Source organism: Anser brachyrhynchus (assembly GCF_964034855.1).
Source record: "Anser brachyrhynchus genome assembly, chromosome: 4".
Taxonomy (NCBI): domain Eukaryota; kingdom Metazoa; phylum Chordata; class Aves; order Anseriformes; family Anatidae; genus Anser; species Anser brachyrhynchus.
This window is the reverse complement of record NC_137698.1, coordinates 2407271-2429750: the sequence shown is the minus strand read 5'-3', so window position 1 is coordinate 2429750 and position 22480 is coordinate 2407271. Positions and strand designations below refer to the sequence as shown.

At 40.3% G+C, this 22480-nt stretch overlaps 1 protein-coding gene across 4 annotated transcripts in view; it reads right to left on the bottom strand.

The window, feature by feature from the left end:
* The window catches only part of ARSJ (arylsulfatase family member J), a 51319-nt gene that overhangs the window by 5231 nt on the left and 23608 nt on the right, over nucleotides 1–22480 (bottom strand). The window contains exons 2-6 of one of the 4 annotated variants that reach the window (XR_013950888.1): nucleotides 6290–8721; nucleotides 4469–4559; nucleotides 3432–3686; nucleotides 3216–3288; nucleotides 2946–2997 (exon numbers count right to left, since the gene is read on the bottom strand). Coding sequence is in view for 1 of the 4 variants with exons in the window: in XM_080591246.1 (XP_080447372.1) it covers nucleotides 7320–8721 (1402 nt within the window). In the remaining 3 variants the exon portion in view is untranslated. Of the gene's footprint in view, nucleotides 1–57; nucleotides 3289–3431; nucleotides 3687–4468; nucleotides 4560–4714; nucleotides 8722–22480 lie in introns of those variants that run through there. The other 3 variants (XR_013950887.1, XR_013950886.1, XM_080591246.1) reach the window with 3 other exon arrangements.

Here is a 22480-nt window from a genome sequence, read left to right as displayed (position 1 = left end):
TTCATTTAAACTTGCTTGTTATCTGGGGATAATTATTGGAGCTTGGCATACTCACACACTAAAAAGCTTCATGACTTTAATGTTAATGACTCGGTAGCATGACCTGAGGCTGAGGAGAGTGGTGGGAGTGGAAGCAGCATGGCATGTTCCTCCTTCACAGAAGAACTGAGGGAGCTGATGCAAACCAGGCACTTCTTGTTCTTCCTGTGCTGCCGTTTGACACAGGAGGGTGCCAAGCTGACTTTCACATCTGATGCTGAAAGCAAAATTAATCATTTAGCCTTTTCCTTTTCAAAGGGAACACAAAAAATCTAGAGGCAGTTAAAATCTCAAAGAAATCACAGAGAGAAAAATGTCAAAGAGAGCAGCTGTAAGGCTGTGTGTTGCTGAAGTCATGATGCTGAAGGCTGGGGCTGTGTGCTCCTTCCATACCCCTGCAAACCCTTCTTTTTGGAGGTTTACATTTATTTTATCCCCATGCCTGTGAGGGATAACTACCTCTGCTACCAGAACAGAATGGAGATGATGTAAATGTAATTTTCAAATCCTCAGTAGCTACCCACATAATAATAAGAGATCAATTATTTGAGTATACTAGAAATCAGTCTGGGTAAGAGATTGCTTAGTGATTACTTGACAGCCTAAGAAATCTGGTAAGGACAAACCGTACCAACAAAAAAGCTCCAATATTCTCTTTATCAAAACTAATTCTATTCAATCCATCCAAATTGATAAAATGTAATGAAATCTGCTAATGAAAACCGAAATAAAACTGGAACCCATCAATAAGAAAAGGTATGCTGTCATGGAACGACTTAAGAAGGTTGCCCAAAGATACGAGATCACTAGTTACACCCTTGGCCTTAAAGTTTTGCCAGTACTCAGAGCTCTGAAAGTTGTTTGTTTTAGGAAAACACGCACACACACACATACACACACACACATGAACGGATGATGATAGATTAAGTGTTTCTATAATGACATTCAGTTTGCCCTCCCAGAATGATCCTTTTAAGCAACTTGCAATTTCTTCATTCTATGTACCATACTAGTCACAGCTAGGTATCTTCATTTTCTCACAGGGCCATGTTTTCCCTTCTTCTCTAACCACCTTAGAAAATAAAAACATATCTTTGTTATCCAAAATGAATGAATTACTCTATTGCATTGGATTTCGGCAAATACTAGATTCTGATACTAGTTATGTCCTTTTCCAAACTGCATGCTAGATACTCTTCCTACTTTTAGGGCCCTTTGATTTTCTCTTGCATGCAGCTCTGTGATAGATAATCTTAATTAGCAGAAGCAAAGCTGCATTTAAAAGAGGAATAATTGTGGCCTTGTCAAGTAACTCTCAAAAGTGATTTTTTTAGGCAAATCTTGGGAATGGCAACTAACATCACGGCCTGCAGTAATTTTAGGTGATTAAATACTTGACTTTTACTGAGACTGATGTTTATTAGGAATTTTAAAAACATATTTCTCAAGCTGTGTTGGTATGACATTTCAGGACCCTATTCTCATTTTGGAAACTCACAATTAACAGTCATTAATCAGTTATTCTACTGTGGTCACAAGCTAAACTTTAGCATCATTGCTCTGATTATAATTCAAACACATGGAATTTACAAAATAGCTCCTAACTGCATTGTGGAATATACCTTTGCTGCAACTCCAATTCAAATCTAGGCACTTAATTCGATCTTCTTTCATACTCTAAACTCCATTTGTATCTACTATTAACTTGTTTGGCAGAGGCAAAAACAAGCATAATTCAGAGAAAGGGAACATTTTTCTCTTTTCACACTGACCTGTCTTTTACATGACTCCTTCACTTCATCAAGACCTTGAAATAGTTCCTCAGAAATGAAATGATGTACTTTATTGAGTACTTTGCTGAACAGAAATGGAACACTGCACTGAAGCTTGTGTTATCTAACTGCCAAATTAAATCTTATGCTCTTTTTTTTGTGGAAATGTGCATTCTCTGCCTTTTCTTGGAAACTAGAAAATAAGTGATTGAGAGCAGAAAGAGCAAAATTACTGCTGTCTTGGGAGTACAGTTCATTAAGCCAGTAGTCAACAGACGAAGAAGTGTGTATTTCAGTGTCCTTCTCTGAGTTAACACTATTTTTTGGACCTAACACTGATAGCATAATTTCTGATTTATGCATCATGAAGTAAGCTTTATTTTATTTACTTTGTTTTAACATCACTGATGAATATTCACTGGATTTAAAGCAAGATGGCCAAAAGAGCATGTTGTTAGACTGTGAATGCTACACATTGAATATTACCATCTATTTTTCCCAGGACTCAGGTATAATGCACAACGATAGTCAGCAAAGGTATAGTCCTTTGGTCACAGATCTCCATATCTGGAAGAATATCCTACAGAGCATACCATACGTTATTATTATTATTATTCTTTATTCAGAGACATTCAGAATGACCTTTGGAGTGAAAGCTGGCAGATCCAGCACCCCCATTTGTACTCAAGAATACTACTGGAAGAAATTCAGTATCTCCTTATAATTAAAGAATTCAGACATAACCATGTCTTTTGTCTAATTGCATTGTAGAAGCTACTTATTCTTTGCCATCAACCAAATCTGAAGCTATTTCAATTGAAATAAAATTTAACAGCATGTCAGTTCCTAGTTTAACCCGCAAGTGCTGCTGCCCAGTATCTTACCTCGTAAGTTCTAACTTTTGTTGCTGTCTCACTTTCTGATGCAAAAAGCTAATACTATTTGCAAAAGGCAACTCTCAAATGTGGATGGCTGCATAAAAGTGTGAGTGTTGGCTGCCGACTGTGCAGTGCATGAAACATGGTGAGAGAAAAAGAAAGAAGCTTATTCTGTGCAGTGAGACCACAAAAAAACGAAGTTTCAATGTTGTCTAGACAATACCTCAAATAACCCACGATGCATAATCCTGTACAGACAGGAATGTGAGTGCTCTTTCATCAGCTTGAAATCCAATCAGCATCCATTACTTGCAGGGGAGAGACAGAAATTTGCTGGGTTTAATGGCCTAATTCACTTTCCAAAACAGCCGCATGTCTCAGCAGATACAGGAACCTATAGGGTGGCTCCAGACAATAATGACTCCCTTAGTTATGATAACTCATCTCCCATGCCTGAGCTTCACAACCTCAAGGATATCTTACAACATGATCCATATAGAAGGACTGCCATTATAGATTTACTTACTGTTCCTGGCACTTCCTTCCTCTGGTCTTTATCTGTAGTCAGGATAGTCCTTTCTCTCCAACTTTATGTCAAACTGAATAACAACAATAATGATAAAAAGCTAACTCGTAACAGTGGATGATAAAATTATTTAAGCATTTGAAAAATAATTCAAAGAGCTTTAGAATAAGACTGAGAAATCCTGACAAGGATAACACAAATACTTTTCACACTTACGGGACTTTAAAAAGAAATTCAGCATGATATACTATGTTCAGGGTGCACGGATCACAAGGAAAGGCTTTCGTTCTTCTGTTTTGTTTTGTTTCAAGTTTTTCTTTCTTCCTCTCTGCCCTGCAGTTATGCTTCTCACTCTTCAGGCTGCTTTGGTGTAGAAATGATTATCCAGGATCACAGCTATCAACAACACATGGAAAAGCAAGTAATATTGTCTCCCTGCTCAGGTGGGTCCTTCCAAAGGTGTAACTGTCACTAAGATCAGAACAGAGAGCTACTTTCAGTGCTGCCTTTTTCTTGCATCCATAATAGCATTTGTTAAATAGAAGAGTCAAGACAATTTAAAAATAATAAAAGATCCTCCCTGCCCTTCCTCCCCCCGCCCCTTCCCCCAAGACTTTTTCTACATCTCTTCAAAACATGGGTAGAGAGACCAGCTACTGTGACTTACACCAAATATCAGGTTGTTTTCAAGATACCTTGCACAATAAATCATCCTGAGCAAATGGTTAAATGCCTCAGTATATCTGTCCAGCAATCAGGAGGACCGATGGTTATAAGTATATATATTCAGAGTATAGGACTGTGGTTTCAGTAAGTCTGGTGGCCTTCTTTGAACTCAGACATTCTTAGGAGTTACCTGTCCTGCCTTCCCAGGGATTGGACAGTAACACATCCTGAAGTGTAAATAGCCTGTGAAATACTGCTGTGGGTGCATGAACTACTCTGCAAACAGAAAGCTGGGTTTGAGAGCTCTGTAGTATCACCAAAAACTCAAGACCATTGTACTGCTGGAGTGCAAAGAGAACTAATGAGTGAAAGTAGACAGGAAAATGGCAATGTGGTATTTTCACATCAGGATCTTTTCAGCAAAAGATTCAGGAAGGCTTCCATACTGTGCATATTTTCTATCCCACTGTAAATACAACCGTTGCCCTATACCAGATCAGAGAATTGATTTTAAGGGAATCAACCTAACTGACAGCCACTGCAGCCTTAGAAAATGTACTCCCACTGTGTGCTCTACAAACACTTACACTTGTGGCACATATATTTAATATATAGTCATGCAAGATCTGATCCACTGTTCTGCTTCGCAGTAATTGCTTTCAAGGACTCACATTTTGCCTGAGGGAAAAAAAAAAAAACAAAAAACCACACATGAAATTTTTACAGAATAAAACATTGTCAGAGAATAATGCTCTCTGGTTGCTTCAGACCAATAGAAGAACCATGAAACACTTCATGGAAAAGGGTGATCATAGATTCTGTGAGCACAACACTTCATTACAATGCCTTTATTTCTATTATGCCAAAATATATCAAAATATCTCAGTCCTTTTTTATATATAATTTAGCTTACACATCTAATTTCATCCCTTTCCAAATGACCTCAGAAAGTCAGAAGCGTTACTATTTCTTTCTGATTCTGAACTCAGTGTTCAACACAGGCATATTTCAAACATAAACGTAATGACTTGTGTGTTAAAATGTAAACCGGACAGCATAGTGTTTCAAAACCAGTTCCTGCTTCCTTGACTTCTCTGCTAATGTTTATTACGGAAACGTAGATTCTTTCCCAAACTAGAAAGGTACATCATAAAAAGTGTCTCCACATTTGTCCAACTGGTATATACATTTGTGTACTGATAACTGATCCAGACTACTTGTTAAAGTCTTAGTCTTTTTTCAAAGACAAAAAAAAAAAAGTTTTCTCTCAAAGACATGTATTTTATACGTGCCACTTTGGAATACAGTATCTCGGTATGTTTTTATCATTTCTTTTAAAGACATTAATGGTACATTTAAAAGAAGTGACAAATTAGAGAACAGTTGAGTTCCTGCTCACTCACTGAATATTCTGGATCTCAAGTAAAGCTAGACAGATTTCTCAGAAAATTAATTATTCCTCTTACGACCACACAGTATGAAAAAGAGTAGTGACAATATTAAACACTTCTGCAGATACACATTATCCTTTTACGATTATTTACAGGTAACTACTCAAGAAGCCCATTCTTATTACCTTCTGAGTGTATTCATTATAAAAATAACTCTAAAATCTGACTAACTTGTTTCTAAGTGTTTGCAAATGACAGCTTTATTCTGCTTAGTAGCTGCAAATTTGCAATCTACCAGTTTTTGGTAATGTCTGCAGTTAGTTTCTTTTCAAAAAAGTCTGTTGTTTTTTTTTGAGTGTTGGACATGATTTAGATTTTAGTGTGCAATTATTTTAGAAATGTTCTAATTTTTCAACCATAATCAATCTATATAAATGTGATTCCTGATTCAAATGAGATATAGTTGGGAAGCATGCTTATTTTAAATTTACCAAACTATGTTCTAGCTAGTTAGCAAATGAATCATCAAATTTATTTAATGTAATTCATTTTGAAACTTGAATGTGCCTATGTATTGTACCAATTATCACAGATTATCAAGAATATGAAATTGGTATATCCATTAACCATCCACGCAGACACCTTGGGAAAGACTAAAGGTGAACAAGGCCTCTAATTATATACATAGTGGAAGGAGAAATGCTGTTTCAGAAAGGAAATGTCACAAAATCAGCCCTGCAGCAATAATAATAATAAAAAAGCTTATTGAGTTAATTTAAAATAAACAAGAACAGAATTGCTATCTTCCATGAAAAAAAAAAAAAGACAGACTACTTTTCTGAATGCCATAAAAATAAACTATTTTAATAGATATATAAATAAGAAGTTTAAAGTAGAATTCTCCCCAAAAACATACAGATGGCCTAGCTTCTGTACAGAAACTGAACAATATTCACGTGACTACTTAATCAAATAATCACTTTGTTACATTCAAAGTAATTGGAGGCAAATACATACTGAAATGATGTACCCGAATCATTCTCCTTTCTCATCCTAGCAGTGTCTACAGTATTTTCTTGTTTTACAGTACTCTGAGGATGTGGATCTGTTAAATAAAACTCTGAATGATAGAGTGAAAATAAAATTAAAAATCAAAGGAAACAAACAAACAAACAAACAACCCTAGCACCCAGAGGGCTACCTTGCATCACCCACTAATTAAAGTTGCAATGGAAGACAAAAAAGTATTGTGCTGTAAAATAAATTATGTCTTTTATGTACTGTAGTATAGCTATCTTAAAGTGTTTAAATATTACATTCACTTTGGTGATTTTTTTGGTGCTTTTGCCTATGCCTATAATAAATTATACACGGCATGTGCTAGCTGCTCATGTGTGCTGAATAACAGCCTTCTGGTTTTACTACAAATGGGGTGAGCTTAGCACACTTAGGGAATTTAAAAAGTATTTCTGGTTTATCTATGACAGACACAGTCTAATCTAAAGCAGCTTTCCTCCCATCAGGCTCCTCTTCCCAACCCCCCCCACCCCCCCAAAGTTATTCGGATGGCTTCATGTTTTTGCTGTGCTGTACCAAAAAATGTCATAGGTTGGTGACTAACACTCTCTGACCTACAGAGGTTCTCAAGTTTTGTTTCTCCTTTCTCCCTATGAATCATCCGTCAGTTTGAAATCATCTGCCATTTTAACCTCTCCATAGTCTCCAAAAGTTCCGACTAATTTATGCAAGGAACCACCATTTGTCCATCAAAAATGTGATTTCTGAAGTTATCTGTGTTGTTATCTGGAATGTAGCTGTGATGGGTGAGCACCATTCTTCCTGTAGAGGAGAAAGTTTGTCGTGTGGATGTTCATGAATACTCAAGGCACAGTGTCAAGGTATCTTGTGCTGGTGAAATTTGAGAACAAACAAAAAGATGACAGCTTCCATCCATAGTGCAGAGCTGGCATTTCTGGATACTCCGTGAGAAGTTCAAGAAAGTTGGGCCAAGCTGACTTAGACTTGGCAAAAGACCATGTGCTTGAGTCTATCCACCAGCAAGACGTGAACGGCAATGTAATGATTGCCCTTTTTTCCGATTTGCTTTTTTCTTGTTCTTATTCTTCTTCTGCTTGTTCGCACCTTTACTTTTATCTGACTTCTTTTTCTTTTCGTCCTCCTTAAACCACGGACCCCAGACTCCTCCATTCAGCTTTGGGTTACTCCGAGGGTCCTTAGGTGGGTATCGAACAGGAACTGCAGTCTTATTAAACTGTGAAAGCCTCCGCAACAACTGCTTCACTACATCTGGATAGCGTGCAGAGAGGTCCACCCGTTCATACGGATCAGCGGTTATGTTGAAAAGCCACACGGTTTTGCCAGCTGACCAAGAGACGCGTTCGTTATGCCAGCGGTTGGGGCCCACGTTACTGAAGGCCTGTGGAGGTACCCAGTCGCTATATCCAGGATTTCCTGTCAGTAGTTTCCAGTGATTCACTCGGATGGCGGACTGAATCGCGGTGTTCCAGATCCCATAGCCAGCTGCCCAGGACCCGTTTTTGGCTTTGGTGTAAATTGGGTCGATGTTGTGTAAGATGTCTACCCGTGGAGAACGTCTGCCTTCGCTAATGGTTTCCCATATATCATAGCCATCCAGCTGGATGTCTTCATCGATCTGTCCTTCTGCCAGCGTGATCAAAGTGGGGAACCAGTCTGTGATGTGCACCAGCTCCTTACACACGGACCCTTTGTTTTTCAGAAGGGGGCTATGGACAAAGCCAACAGCACGGATGCCTCCTTCCCAGTAGGTCCCTTTGCTCCCTCGCAGAGGCCAGTTACTTCCTCCCGCCATTGGCTGCCCACCATTATCTGAGGAATATATGATAATGCTATTGTCATAGTAACCATACTTCTTTAAAGCAAGAGTTACATTGTTTATGGCTTCATCCAAACAAGCTAGCATCGCAGCGTATCTTCTCCTGTTTATGTTATTTATTGATCGATAATGCTCAAAATACTTGCCTGGTGCCTGAAGAGGCGAATGAACGGCTTGATAAGCAATATATAAGAATATAGGTTTCCTGGGATTATGAGACGCCAAGATTTGTTGTACTTTTTGTGTGTACATCTGCGTTGAGTAGATGCCATTGTCATGATCCCAAGCTGCATTATCATTCTCGTACAGGTCATAGCCACATATCCCAGGGCTGTCACATTTGAAGTGAGTGTAATAGTCACCACTGCCTAAGAGCGAGCCAAAGAAGGTGTCAAATCCTCTCTGTGTGGGCATGCATTCTCTGCGATAAAACCCCAGGTGCCACTTGCCAACCATGTGCGTTGAATAACCAACCTCCTTCAGCTTCTGAGGTAGCGTGACGTTATCCAGAGGCAAGCAGTTGGGCTGCGTTGGCCGGATGATGGAGTGCTGAAGGCCGGTGTGTATCTGGTACCTGCGGGCAGGCAGGAGACAGACACATGCATCAGGCAGGGGGAAAAAGGAAACTCTCAGGCTTTTACCCATGGACACCCATGCGCGTAACTAACAGAAGAAAACTCCTGAACATGAAGCAACTTTCATTTGAAATATTTCAAAGTGCATCTATCAAAAACTCACAAGGCTGTACTGTTAAATCTGTCGAAACAGGAGAACGGCATCGGTTCTACTTCACAAAGAGTGGCTCCCCTCCTTCTCTGGCCACTGGGCAACAATACCGAAGGAGTAACATGACACAGCAGCATCACATACTCCCCTCCCTTCTGGCCTCATTTTTAGCACTTTATTTTCCTTGTAGCGTGAGCAATGTCAGGGGATCTCAGATGCAACGTGCTGCCTGCCAGCCGTTAGTTAGGCATTACTATTTTAAAGCTAGCAGTCAAACTCACCGACATTTCCAGTATTCCTTATGCATAATACAAAACCTAGAAAGCAGAATGATTGCATGACTTTTTCTGGGCACGAACAAGTAGTGCGGCCCTGACTCGGGACCAGCTCTCACAGCATGCACAGCACTGAGGCCCTGACGATCTGATTTCTGATCATCCATCATGCAAAACGCATATGGGCTATGACTTAGCAGAGATATTACTAACATAACAAGGGAGCCAGCCGTCAGCATGTACGTTATGGGGCCTGGCTCTGCTCCCATGGCGTGTGGAACACCGACAGTCCCATGCGCGGGCATTTATCTCCTGAGTGAGAGGCCTAAGTACGCGTGTAGGGCAAGCACTGTAGCCAAAACTAAAGGTGCACGTGCACTGAAAGATGTTCATGAGCATTCAGAAGAAAGCGTAATTTTGCTCAGAACCCATTTTCTGTCTCTGCCTAACTAACATGTCTCTGAAACGTTCCCCTTCGTGAACTGAATTAGTCAAAATATATAAACAGGATATATTTTGAGGTACCATTTTTTTGAGGTACCATTTTTCCCAACAGAAAGCTCTCTCATGTCACCATTTCATAACGATTATAGGAAATTATGTGGATATATACAATTTTTACAACACCTCCTAATTTGCTAGGGGTAAACATATCTGCAGCGTGTAAATACACTGGACTTTGAACATGCAACAGCAGTATATTTAAAGGATAGGATAATAAATCCCGCAGTACAGTCTATGTGTAAAGAATACATATGGCATCCATATGATTAGAAAATGAATTCAGCATGGCCAGTAGCAAGTATCAAAAATCAAGCACAAATCAGTTTATACCACTTTGTCACTAAAAATCAAATGTAACAGCACACTGTAAACCAAAGAAGGCTTCTCCCTGAGTGTAGAACAGACTCAATTCTCAGCCATGAGTCGAACGGCTAGGTGCCTCATTACTGGGAATCTTCCTGAAAAATACTTTTTTATTATTTTGTAGTTGGGACTTCCTGACACATTTTGCTTGTATTCCCAATCTGACTGGCCTCCTGAGCTGTCTAGAAAATTAAAAACATTAGGCTCTGCCTGTCCATAAATAACTTAAAGTCTGCTTTCCTACGATGTCTTCCTGGACAAAATCTTAGTAGGCAACATAGACGTCTTTAATGCCTGCCCATCTGTAATGATTGTGTAACTTCCATTTTATTCTTGGACTTTATTTTCACAGACCCAGAAGCTCCAGTCTAACTAATTAATCGCAGAAGCTCTGGGTGCTGCACTCCTGCCTTAAGCTAGCCTGTACTCAGCACATTGCAGCACTGCTTCCCTTTGTCTCCCTGGCACTTTTTCAGGGCGTTGTTTCTCTCTGCGGCCAGTTTGGGGATCTGAAGCCCCACCATCCAATTGTCCCAGAACTCAAGGGCTGGTGCTGACACAGGAGAGACTGCAATAGTTACAGTGTACTCCCAAAATTACGGGTTTCTGAGCTCTACTCTTTGCTTTCATAAAAGAAATGTCACGCACACACAAATATCCACATCTTTCCCACGATTCAAGTGTAACATTACTCTTTAGAACAGGTAAATTACAATAAGGAAACCACACTGACTAATGGCAGTGCCCCATCATTCAGTTCACTCCTTTGAGAGTCTTCAGGGGACTGTGCTCAGAAGACATTTAATTTCCTTCCCTTTGTCTTTCCCCCTGCCTTGTCACACTCCTTCAGTAAATTCCCCTGATCTGATCTGACTGAAGAAGTCCTTGCTCGCAGCCTGCTGTTCTAGTGAACAGCTCCTGCCTTCCTGAACCTTGACAGCCTCTTCTGTCTTGAGATCAGCACCCAGTCCCTGTAGGGCAGTTTCTATCCAGCCGAACTAATTTTGCTGGAAGTCGGAATTCTCTCTGCAGTGATGCTGAGGTAATGGAGACCCCTCCATCCTCCTCCTTGACGCAGAAGCTGAACTTGGAGGGAATGGACAACGGAACAACACGTTGCAGACCAAGCTGCCTCTTGACAAAGCTTACACAGCAAATAGGGTATTCATGCAAAGTTAATTCTCATAAAGAATTCATAACCCACACGTGGATTCCCCAGCTAAGGCTTTTCAATTATGTATCCAAGCAGGAAATTCCTACACCGGCAATCTGACCAATACTGAACCAAAAAATATCACAGATTAGCCTCGGTTTATACATATTCTTCTCAGTAAAATACCTGAAATACAGCAGTGCATCTTGTTGCAGCAGTCCCTTCATTCAATATGCTGGCTACAACACACATACACAGCCCTGCTCAAATTCTGTTCTGTCTGATTTCGTGTGCCTTTGGTATGTTTCCCACATGTGTATGTGGCTGCTATTTATGGCAGAGCCATGCTCCTGAACATACATACATGCACTCATACATATAGATTGCATATGTATATTCACACATGTAAAAAGGGATCTGCAAAATAATCAATTTTAAGCCAAAATATTCCAACTGCAGAAATGTTTCAAAGAAATAGCAACCTGTAATTATCAGGATATTCTTCCCTATCACAAAAATGGCCAGGATTTGCTTACTTTTCTGTGCCACATGCCGTTGTAATTGATCCATGATGTGCTGATATTACTTTTTTTCAGTGAAAGTATTTTATTTTCAAAGGACTTTCAGATGTTTCGTGGGAAAACAAAGCAATCCGAGCAAAAGACTGTGATTGTATGGAAGTAAATGCCATTAACAGCAATAGGAAAAGTCTCTCAACATTACTGCTTTGAAACTGTATTTAGACTATGTAAGAGAAAAAAATGATCACAGCAAAACATAAAGGAAATAAGAGGCAGATGCTGATTTGGGGGGAGTTCTCTGAGAAGATGAAAGTATGAGCTCACCAACTGCCACCAAATTGCTGTGAAATACATTTTAGAGATTCCGCGGCTTTCCACGCCAAACCAGCTAATTCTTCAGAATACAGATTTAATCCCAAATGCAGAAAGCGAATTCTGGTAATGAATTTTCTGGAGCTCATCACTGTAATTACAACACTAGTAAGCAGGTCACTATAAACAAATGCTGACAGACCGGCAAATCCAATTGTATAGCTTTCCAGACTTTGACCTTCATGGACAGTATTTACTGTCCATATACCTTTATAGGTAAAAGGATGCGAGTATTCTGTATAAAGGATAGGTGTTCAGGGCTTTGAATACCTGATGCACATATACTGTTCTCCCTTTCTCCTTACCCCTCCAGGATCTAGATTATGGTTGTCTCTATTAGATGGCTCTTCAATGCACATTTTGTCCTCTCGTTTCTATTCTATTAGTGTGGAAGCTGTTTACAGGAAAAACACTGTTTTAACTGTTCCAGCTAAGGCAGCTGCTTTTTGCTAGCTGAATGTTACACCGCTCTGTTTACTTGTTTGTAGTGGAAACTTTAAAGCAACGGATTCCCAGAGAGAGTGTTACGGTGACTTCATGGGTCCTTTTGGCTCTTGGATGCCGAAAGAAATATTTTGGAGGTTTCTTAAAATAAATAAATGAACAAATAAATCCTCCATCCTCAGTTCAATGTTGTTTTTCAACATGATTTCCCTTCCTGTTTCAGCCTACAAGGACACAAAGCTCGGCCAGAGGCTTTGACGTTACTCCTACCCCCAGTCTCAAGGTGCACTGGCCACTAAGTTGTTAAAGGTCAACTGGGCATTCGGGTGTCAGAGCCTTTGTGGATGCAAATCACCATGGGGACACTAAAGTCAATTTGACCTGAGCTTGAGGAACACGTTAACGTTTGGAGACCTAATTTCCCACTTCCGACGTCCTTCGTAAAGCTAAATTACTTTCCCAGTTCTCATCTGAAGAGCAAACTGAAGAAGCGGATCAATGACACTGATCTTTGCACATTTTCACGACTACTCCCCGAAGCAGCAAGCAAGACCTAAAGTCTGTATAGGAAAAAGATTCTCCTGGCATGCCTCATCCCCATGGTGCTTATGCAGTCTTAAACATGCGTAAGCCAAACTAGTTTTCCTTAAAGACATCTCCCTAAGGAGTTTTCTATTCAATACTTTCCCCTTAACTTCAGGGTGGGTTCTCCTCTGAGAAAGAAGCTCAGATGTTTCTAATCTTGTAATGTGCATGCACAAAACCATTAATTTGAAGCTTTCATAATTTTAAAATACTGGATTAATTGTCTTCAAACCGAGATTCTTTTAAGGCTCACTGAAGATTGACAAAGCACAGTGTGAAGTCGCTAATTTCAGGAACTTTTGCTAGCACAATTCTAGTTACAACATGTGGGAAATGTATTTTTAGTATGCTTGCATATCTTGGGAAATGTTGAACAAATTTTATCAATTTTTAAAATAAGAAATTCTAGGCTAGGATTTAGAAAATATTTTTTTTTTTTAAAAAAGGGAGAGGGATAGTGCTGAGGTATGCATGCTACGTTAATTAATTAATTATTGATCATTATGCATTTCCTTGCATGGCAGAGATGTGCACAGTTCCTGACCAGACACAGACCAACATGAAAGAACCACACAAAAATATGACTTTGCATCAGAAATGTTTGCCATTAAAAAAAAAATTGTTTATGTTGAACCCGCTCGGGTTTTTGAGAGTTAAACCAGAGAGCAAAGTTGGAAAAGGGGCAGGTTGATACAGGAGATACCGGGGCAGAGAGAAAGAGCTAAGCTGATTTAAATGAGATGCAAATAAACCTATGACAGCCTGCCACAAATTGCTGCAAAGCCGTCAGTAGCACTTCATAGTCCCTTCAGACTGACGAAGATGAAAGCCATAGCCTGTAGCCACAGTGCTTCTTTCTCATTTGGTATTAAGTATAATTAGTTACAAACAAAATGGTTTCTAAATTTTCATGATTTCTATTTCCAGTCTTTTCCTAACGTGGAGGTGGGCAACAAGTCTTGCCTTTGCTGATTTCCACTTATCGTGCTCTCATGAGAGAAAAAGCAGGCAGCAGGCATCTCAGCATTTTTCACGGTAGCAAGTTTGAATATCTGTGTTAGATGAGACCAGGTTAACTAAAATCTGTCAGTCACATCCTCCCTCTCTTCAGTACGGATGGGCCATGTGTCCTAATCCATGTTATACCTTTTGTAAATGCTAGCATAAAAGCTTTGGTTTTCATGCAAGACAGTCTTCTCAGAAACTATCTTGAGGACCCTTGAGCCTGTACCATAGAAGTTAGTTTGTCTTTCAATAACAGCAGCTACTGCAGCAGTGCAGGAAAAAGTGAGGGATTTTACTGCAACAGGTTCTGGGTACTTCCTTCCAAGGTAAAGCTACAGCTAAGGCTTCAGTTCAACGTAGAGTTTAAATCTGAGTGTGATTTCAGTCAGGTAGTTGGCTGAAACAGGACCAAAGTAAGCAATCAAAGTTCGTGCCGTGAACATGAGTGATGCTATAGGTATGGAAATAACTCACAAATCAGCCGTGCAGCATTTTGTCCTGCTTAAAACTGTGAACAACACTAAGGAGTGAAGGAAATGCCTTATATCTGAGAACATGATCTGTCATAAAATGTACCCTTGTGATGAACAATACAAATTAAGGATAGAAAGGATGTGGTGGCTTATGTTGCCTATTTTTCTATCTGCTCACAAGTGTGGCTAAGACATTCTGCATATCTACAGTATCTTCCCAGGAGCTTGAATTTGGTATTAATTACTTGTATGGATACAGGGAAATGGTAGAATAGCTAAAGGGTTACTGTTCTGAGATGGTGGGTGTGTGACTTTATGGCAGAAGTAGGAACAAAGACTTACTTCTAGAGTATGGAGACAGTTCTTCACTAGGACGATGAGTTATGGTTGGAGGGTTCAGAGGAGCTCTGTGGCAGCAAGCTACATGCTGAGTACCGTGCCCACAGCCTGCCAATGCTGTTTAATTTTCTAGAAATTTGAGGGAGGCAAAGACCGTCCATTTTCCAAAGTAAACATCTGCATAAATGCATCTACCTGCCGTTTAACCATTTTTATCTTCTAGCTTATAGCTTCAAGATTTTTAGAATTTCTCTGGGGGTAGAGAGCTGTGAATGTAGAGGGATCAGAGATGCAAATGCAAAATCTAGACACTTGCAGACTTCCACTCTATTGGCCCACAGAATACAAAACCGAAGTTTTCACACGCAGACGTATGCACAAGTTCATTTCATATTCGGCTGTATTCCTTGAATTTTTGTGCTTATAAATCAGAGCAGAAAAATATCCACTTCTAAACCAAGTGTTTACATAAAGAGTCTAACTGAAATTATTTACTGTTTTATCACCCTGGCAGGGTTACTGCAAATATTTCACTTGAAAGATTCTGAATCTTGCTCTACTTTCAAGCTTTTTTTTTTTTAAACAAAACAAAACAAAACAGCTAGGGCTTTTCCATCAAATATATGAAAAATAAAACTATTGATTTATTCATGGACTATTGATTTTACAGCTTTTGCTCCCCCCAGTTACCTTTTTTCAGGGACCTACATACAGGTTGTTTAACCAAACGGCATTTGGAACCTGACGCATTAACTCCACCTCAGCATCATCTGGAAATTCTGAGCTCACGCAAGCCCTGGCATTCGGTCATCTGAATAACGTCCTTACACAACTACACCGCTTACACTGTGAACGTATTTTTATCATCCGGCACCTAGAAATGCCACCCGGAGCTACATTAACAAAAATAAACATTTATCGAGAGCAAGAATTGGAGGGGCTTGGAGTGAGCTCCTTGTGGGCCCATGACAGCAGCTGACCCTGCTGCTCGAAAGCTAGGGAACCAAGCCCGAAAACTGTGCTCTTTGTGGCTCTCTGCTCCGACCAATTGTGCATCTCGAGGATATGCACCGGCTTCTTCATCTTCCCCACCTCCTGCTGACGCAACTGTCACCCCAGGAGGGAGGCAGAGCTTGGGAACAGCAGGAAAGAAACTGTTGTCTCCAGGGATGCTAAGGGAAAAACAGCTGACTACAGAACTAAGCCGGGAGAGAAAAGGAACAGAGACCTTTCTGCATTTCCTTGGGGTTACTCTCCCTGCTTGGAAGGGACATTTCGTGCAGGGAAAAAATAAAAAGGGTACAATGAAACTCAAGCAGAAGCTTCAACTTGAAATCACCCCATGTAATTAGTATTTTCATACACTAATTCCTATTTTTTACAAAACGTTATTAAACTCGCAGCATATCCGCTACTAACCTTTCCTGTCATTGAGACAATTTATCTGTTCGAATGGGAGGACAAAAAGGATAAAGGAGAATGTGGGAGTAAGAAGCAGCTGGAATGCATATGTGTGTGTGCAGCTATTGTTTTCTTTGCTCGGCGTCTGCTGCAGCTGTGGAAACAGAGCACAATGTTTCCAACTTTATCACTGAACGTTATTCATCTAGAGAAAAGGAACAAATGTGCGATAGCATACTCAGCGCTCTTGGTTTCATGTCTACATGCAAGCGACATGAAAAGAAAACAATCTGACTAAATGCTTTGCATGCCAGCCACAAATCCAGACATTTCCACCAAATTCTGGGCTCTTAGCAAAAATAGACCCGTTTGGATTTTACAGCTAATCGGCACGTTACGTGGGAAAGAAACGCAATGCTGTGAATCCTGGAGCACACTGGACCTGCTGTCACGAGAACAGAAATTCACATAAACAGGCTGTCCCCGCGTATCTCTCTGAAGTTAAGGCAAGCAAGTATGAAGGGAAAACCAATTCCATAGTCTAAGACGAAATCCTCAGACTTGCTCCAGTCATTTTTCCAGGAGGGAAAGCAGAAAAATATGACATAAATGGAGTCTAAAAGCCATAAACTGGAGGGCAGAAGAATCCCACCCTCGGGTACTTAAATAAAATGGTCTCCAGAGCTTGTTGCAAGCACCGCATGAGGCTGGAGCAAGACCAGCATGTCAGAACAGGGACATGGCACACAGCAGCTGGAAAAGGCTGGTCTGGGCTACAGCCCCCATCCTCCTGAGCATGTGAAGTGGCCTTTATTTTAACCCGCATGTTCACCACTGTGCTTCTGAGACAATGCCATCGTGGATACTATTAATATCCTGGACTAGTCATTCCTGCAGGTAGGGTAATTTTCAGCATTTCAGTGTCTCCTTGAAGCATTCTGCCTAAAAGAATACATTAATTATCGTAGGCCTCTTTCCACGTCTAGAACAAAAATAATTGCCACATACCTGTGTGAAAGATTTTTAAGCTAAAAATGCCAAGGTTGAAACTTAACAATTCTGTGACAGTTCAGGAAAATTAGTTCATCTTTTTATAAGAAGAATTTATTCGGTGAATGCACCTAAGGAACATGAAAGGTATCCATTATATACTCGCCTTTCGTAAGAACCACTGTTTGATAAAAATGGCATATTGACAGCGTTACTTAAGGTAGCAGCCAGTTATTTTCTTAAACATAATTAAAGTACACATTTTGAGCATTTATTACTATTTCTGAACTAATATTGTCCTTATTATTCATATATCCCTTAGAGTCTGTATCAATCTAAGTGCTGTAAAATGACCTTGAATTGATAGGAAGTATGACTGAGAACAAAATGACAAGATATAAAATAGAGCTTAATAGCGACCATATCATTTTTATATGATAGCGTTTGAGAGAAATAATTGCTCTATAATTAAAGGACATTATGACACTGCAAAAATCAGGATTATTTTCAAAGATTCAGAGACATCTCAAGTACTTTACATACCTTCAAACTATATCCAATCTGCGTGGAAATATCATTTCTATTAACCATTGAACAACTACATAAACTTGCCATTTCTGAGCGTGACATTGGACAATGTCACAGTTTCATTGCTTTAGTGAGCTTAAGTACAACATAGGCCATTAAGTTTCTTCCAAAACCTTAGATTAGTCTTTAAGACTTTAAATTACAGATGAATTATTATTGAGAGTATACTAATCAAGAAGTAATGCCACAATCTCTTTTTAGTATTTAGAATATTCTTATCCTGCTCTGTGAAATGTCTCAAGGCACCTATTATGGGAAATAAAGATCAGATTCTAGCCCCCTGTATCAATATGTAGCTACTGAAACAGAAAGATCAGTTTCATTAATTTCAATTGAAATTTTTTTTTTTGCTCAGTGTCATCAAGATATCAAAATGAGTCCCTGAATTAATGAATGAAACCCCTTTTCTATTGCATATTCATTGTGAATGCTGATTAAGAAATACTCTTAGATAATTGCTTGTGTCATCCCAACTTTACTATCTTGTGTTCTGCCTAACGCAGCCTATCATATAACATTATCACAAAACATGTACGTTTGCATCAAAAGAAAATGGCAGTCTTCTCCTTCACCTCCCACATATCACAGCATTCAACATAGCAGGATATCCACCTAGAGCAATGTGATAGAGCTGAGCATTTATACCTAAGGCTTAACTACATGTTTCTAAACATTTGTAATTAATACTGCTGAATACATTAGGAAATGATAAATTGTTATCCAAAACTGGACATTAAAAAAATTTAAAAAAGGAGCATGCAATTCACTTATTCCACTTGAGTAACATTAAGTTTTACACAGCCTGCAGTGCCCACCCAGACACCTCCCATTCAAGATCTTTAACACCAGCCACATTCTTGTCAGCAAGACAGAGATGCCATCTGATGTTGTCTCTGCAGGTATCCTGGGACAGATGCACGCCAGCAATCGTTTCATGCCAAGCCAGAACTTCTGCTAGAACTGAACTCATTTCCCAAGAAAAGCTACAGCCCTGACGGCACGAAGTACAGTTTTATCTGGATTGAACAAAAATGCATTTTGACTTTTCAACAACATAGATAGTTTGCTGTAGTGACATTCACTGGCAACAGCAGGGGCACTGAATCATTAGCAAAAGGAATAACCTCGACTTGCAAGAGAGGGCCGGGAGCCAAGAGACACATGCCTTCTGGGTTCTGCCTAGTTTTTAGCCTGAGCATTGCAAATGAATTCTAATTCTTCTGTCCTCCTGCCACCCTCACGTTAGTTTCTTAGTCTTTTGTGTTTCTCATCTCTTTAAGCAGGGATGGTACCGTGCACCTTGTACAATGCAGCAGCGGGACAATCGCTGACTTTCAAAATGGGCTTTTTAGTCTTCAGCGGAAAGCATGCCTATGGCAGTGGGACTGGAACTAGATGATCCTTAAGGTCGCTTCCAACCCAAGCCACTCCGAGATTTGATGGAAGGATGCGAAGGAGCATCACCCTGATGCTAAAATTAACGGGATTTGTCAAAACACAGCACTTACAAGCACCTACGTATTTAAAATGATTACTGGTAGTTACCTACGCACACTGCCATGTATTGCTGGCTACTGAACCAGATCCTACCTCCTCATGCAATTCAGACTCTTGTCATTGCTACTGGACTTTCTTTCCTACTTTCTGATTCACTTGAGAAATATTGCATTAAAATCCATTTTTTAGAGCTGACCGCAACATGCAAGTCCATTTTTGCTTAAGACAATGGCTGGTATTGAAGGCAGCATGTGCAGTTCTCTAAGAAATAATGTGTTAAGATAATGAAGTATTTTATCAACCTGGGTCCCAGATGAAAAGCTCCTGATTGACAACACTGGGAAATGAAACATCTTTGTTTATTCACAGGGGAGACAGAACATGGAAATCAAATGCTTCTGCTGCCATTATCTGAACGAATGGATGTAGATGTAGGTGTGCTTCTGTAACAAGAAGGAAGGAGTGGGGAGCAGTGTTACAGTGCTGTCAGTCATTTACATGACAATTTTTAACTAACAGATATTTCATACTGTATAATATGGCATATAAAGCAAAGTCAAATGTCTGTATTCAAACACAGTGTCTTTCTAACTTCAGGGATTTTCAGATTTCTGGGAAGCAATGGAAGCGTGAAGGCAGACTGAACTCTTCCTCTGCATATTCTTAAATGTGGTCACCAGTTTCTTTCTCTCTTTAGAGCTCCAAAACAGCTCTGAACAGCTCTGTTGGGACTGAGAAGGAGCAGCACAACTTCAGCAGGTACCATCCAGCTCACGGCAACCCACCCCTTACAACAGAAGAAAACATAAAAACACCCCTAACAGTCAGCTCGCCCAGTTGCCTCAGATCATGACAATACAGTGTAAAGCCTGGAGCTTGGCACTTCACCGGGCTGCTTTCCGCTTTTGTACTCAACAGATTCCAGTTTCTATCTTCGCACTTCTGCCCAGCTTTGTCAAAGGCTAGGAAAATATAAGGCAGAGCAGGAGCTGCAGTGAAACCAGGGATTGCTGGCAGCCTACACACGTGACGGCTGCAAGGTGCCAGGGCATGGGGTGCCACGAAATTCTCTCCCATCATCCTGCTACACCACGGGACAGAACAAGCTGCAGTTAACAGGGGGCTGAGGTTAACAGCAGAGCTGTGGGGTAAGCCTCCCTGCCGCTGCTTAATGAAGTGCTGCGGACAAATGCGTCTTTCCTTCCCTCCTGTACTCGCTGAGCGGGAGAAGTAGCACCGTCTTGAATGTCACTGCTGCACTCTCTCATCTTTTCTAACAGTCAGCAACTTCTCACTTAGGTGCCTCCTCCGTAACATCCTGCTTTCCTTTCTGTGTTGTGCAAGTGTCCAACAGCCTAACAGAAACCGAGGCTGCATGTGCTAGGCCAGGAAATAAGTGGAGCATCGGACTGGGCGGGAGTGGAGGCAGGTACCCACGCGGTGCTAGTCCAACAGCGATGAGAAACCACGTCTCTACACCGAGAGCAACTGTGGCTAAAAACAGGCAAAGCAGGCATAAAATAATTGCTATGCAACATTAATATTTTTATGAAACCATGCCTTATTTAAGATGATAGTAGGTGATTTTGATCCCAGACAAAATTACTTCAAGAATGACTCGTGTAATGGAGTGACAGGAGCACAAACGAGGTGGAAATGGGATGTGTACAAAGTTTTGGCAGTATGCTTTCAATACATTAAACAATCAAATCCTAGTACGTTCATGGAAGCCGGGTATCAATGCTGTCCGTGTTGTATGCCATATGAAAACACTTGTTTCACAGAGCGATATTGGCGCCTGTTTCATTAGCAATATTAGTGGAGCATTACTCAACCAGAGGCAGTAACTTGTCACTGATATCCTGCCAAACTTTTGAAGCCATGGGTTTCAGTGGCTTACAGTCATGGCAATAGCGTCAAAATTAACAAAATACTGCAATGCCAAACATGAAGCATCATCACTTAGAATCTGTTCTTCTTAACATTCACCACCCTGTAGGGAAAGGAATGTGGGAATTGGAAAGGGAAGAGAAGAAAGAAAAACAAGGTCTCCTTCGTATCTGCCATGTAAAAGAAGACAAAACATTTCTTTTTTCTCCCGAAGCCAAGGATGTTAAAGGAGGAGAAAGTGAGCAAACTGAAGGTGTGCACAGTGACTTGCTGTCAGTGTATAGTATTGTCTGCATTACGAGTGTGTAACACCGCACAGAGCTGAGGAGCTGTGGCAATACTGCAGAGCTATCTTTGTTTCAGAAGAACATGAAGATATTGGTAAAGCAGTGTAATAACAGAAGAGCACATCTGTTCAGTTCCATTTGTCTACATCAATACGTCATTGCCAACTTTGCAAATAGTAAAGATTACCGAGGAGCACTTAGCTAGGTCTCTCACAAGAGTGGGTGCTTACTATTAAACACATTTTCAATTTGTTCTGCGAATCTGCCCCTGCCACTTAACCATGCTGCCTAAAAGCACCAGCTCTTCATTAGCTGTCCCAGTTGACTTGTTCAATATCCAGCACATAATATATTTCAAATGCTGGCAATCTGATGTAAAATTCCTGAACAGTTTTGCAATCTGCCCGGTTTTTCTTGAGCAGTGCTCTATAAATTGTAGGACCAACCTCTTAGCTAGTATTGGTGTTAAAACCAAACAACTGCTTTTCAAAACCACATTCATTTATGCAAGCTCAAAATCAAAACGCAAGAGATGTGGCTAAAGAGTCAGAAGCAACAAAAAGGGACAGCAACAAAAGGTCTGGAAAGCTTTAGCTCACTCCTAGCTTACCGAAGTGTGTGGGCTAAACACTTATTTTGACAGTAACTCTGGGAAAATGAAGTTTCTCCTATCTTTCTGATGCAACACAGAGCAGTGACACTGATGCTCATCTGAGGGCTCCACATGGTACCGCTGTTGGTTGTAAGAATGACCACTGCTGCACTTCAAGGGGAGGAAAGGAGTTGACAGAAAAAAGGTAGAGATGAGAAATCCATGGAAACTACATTAGAATCAGAGCGGACCTCTGATTTCAGGGCATATTTCCTGGAAGTTAAGTTTTGTTGCAGTTTTGTTTTTGTTTTGGTTTGTTTTCTGGATG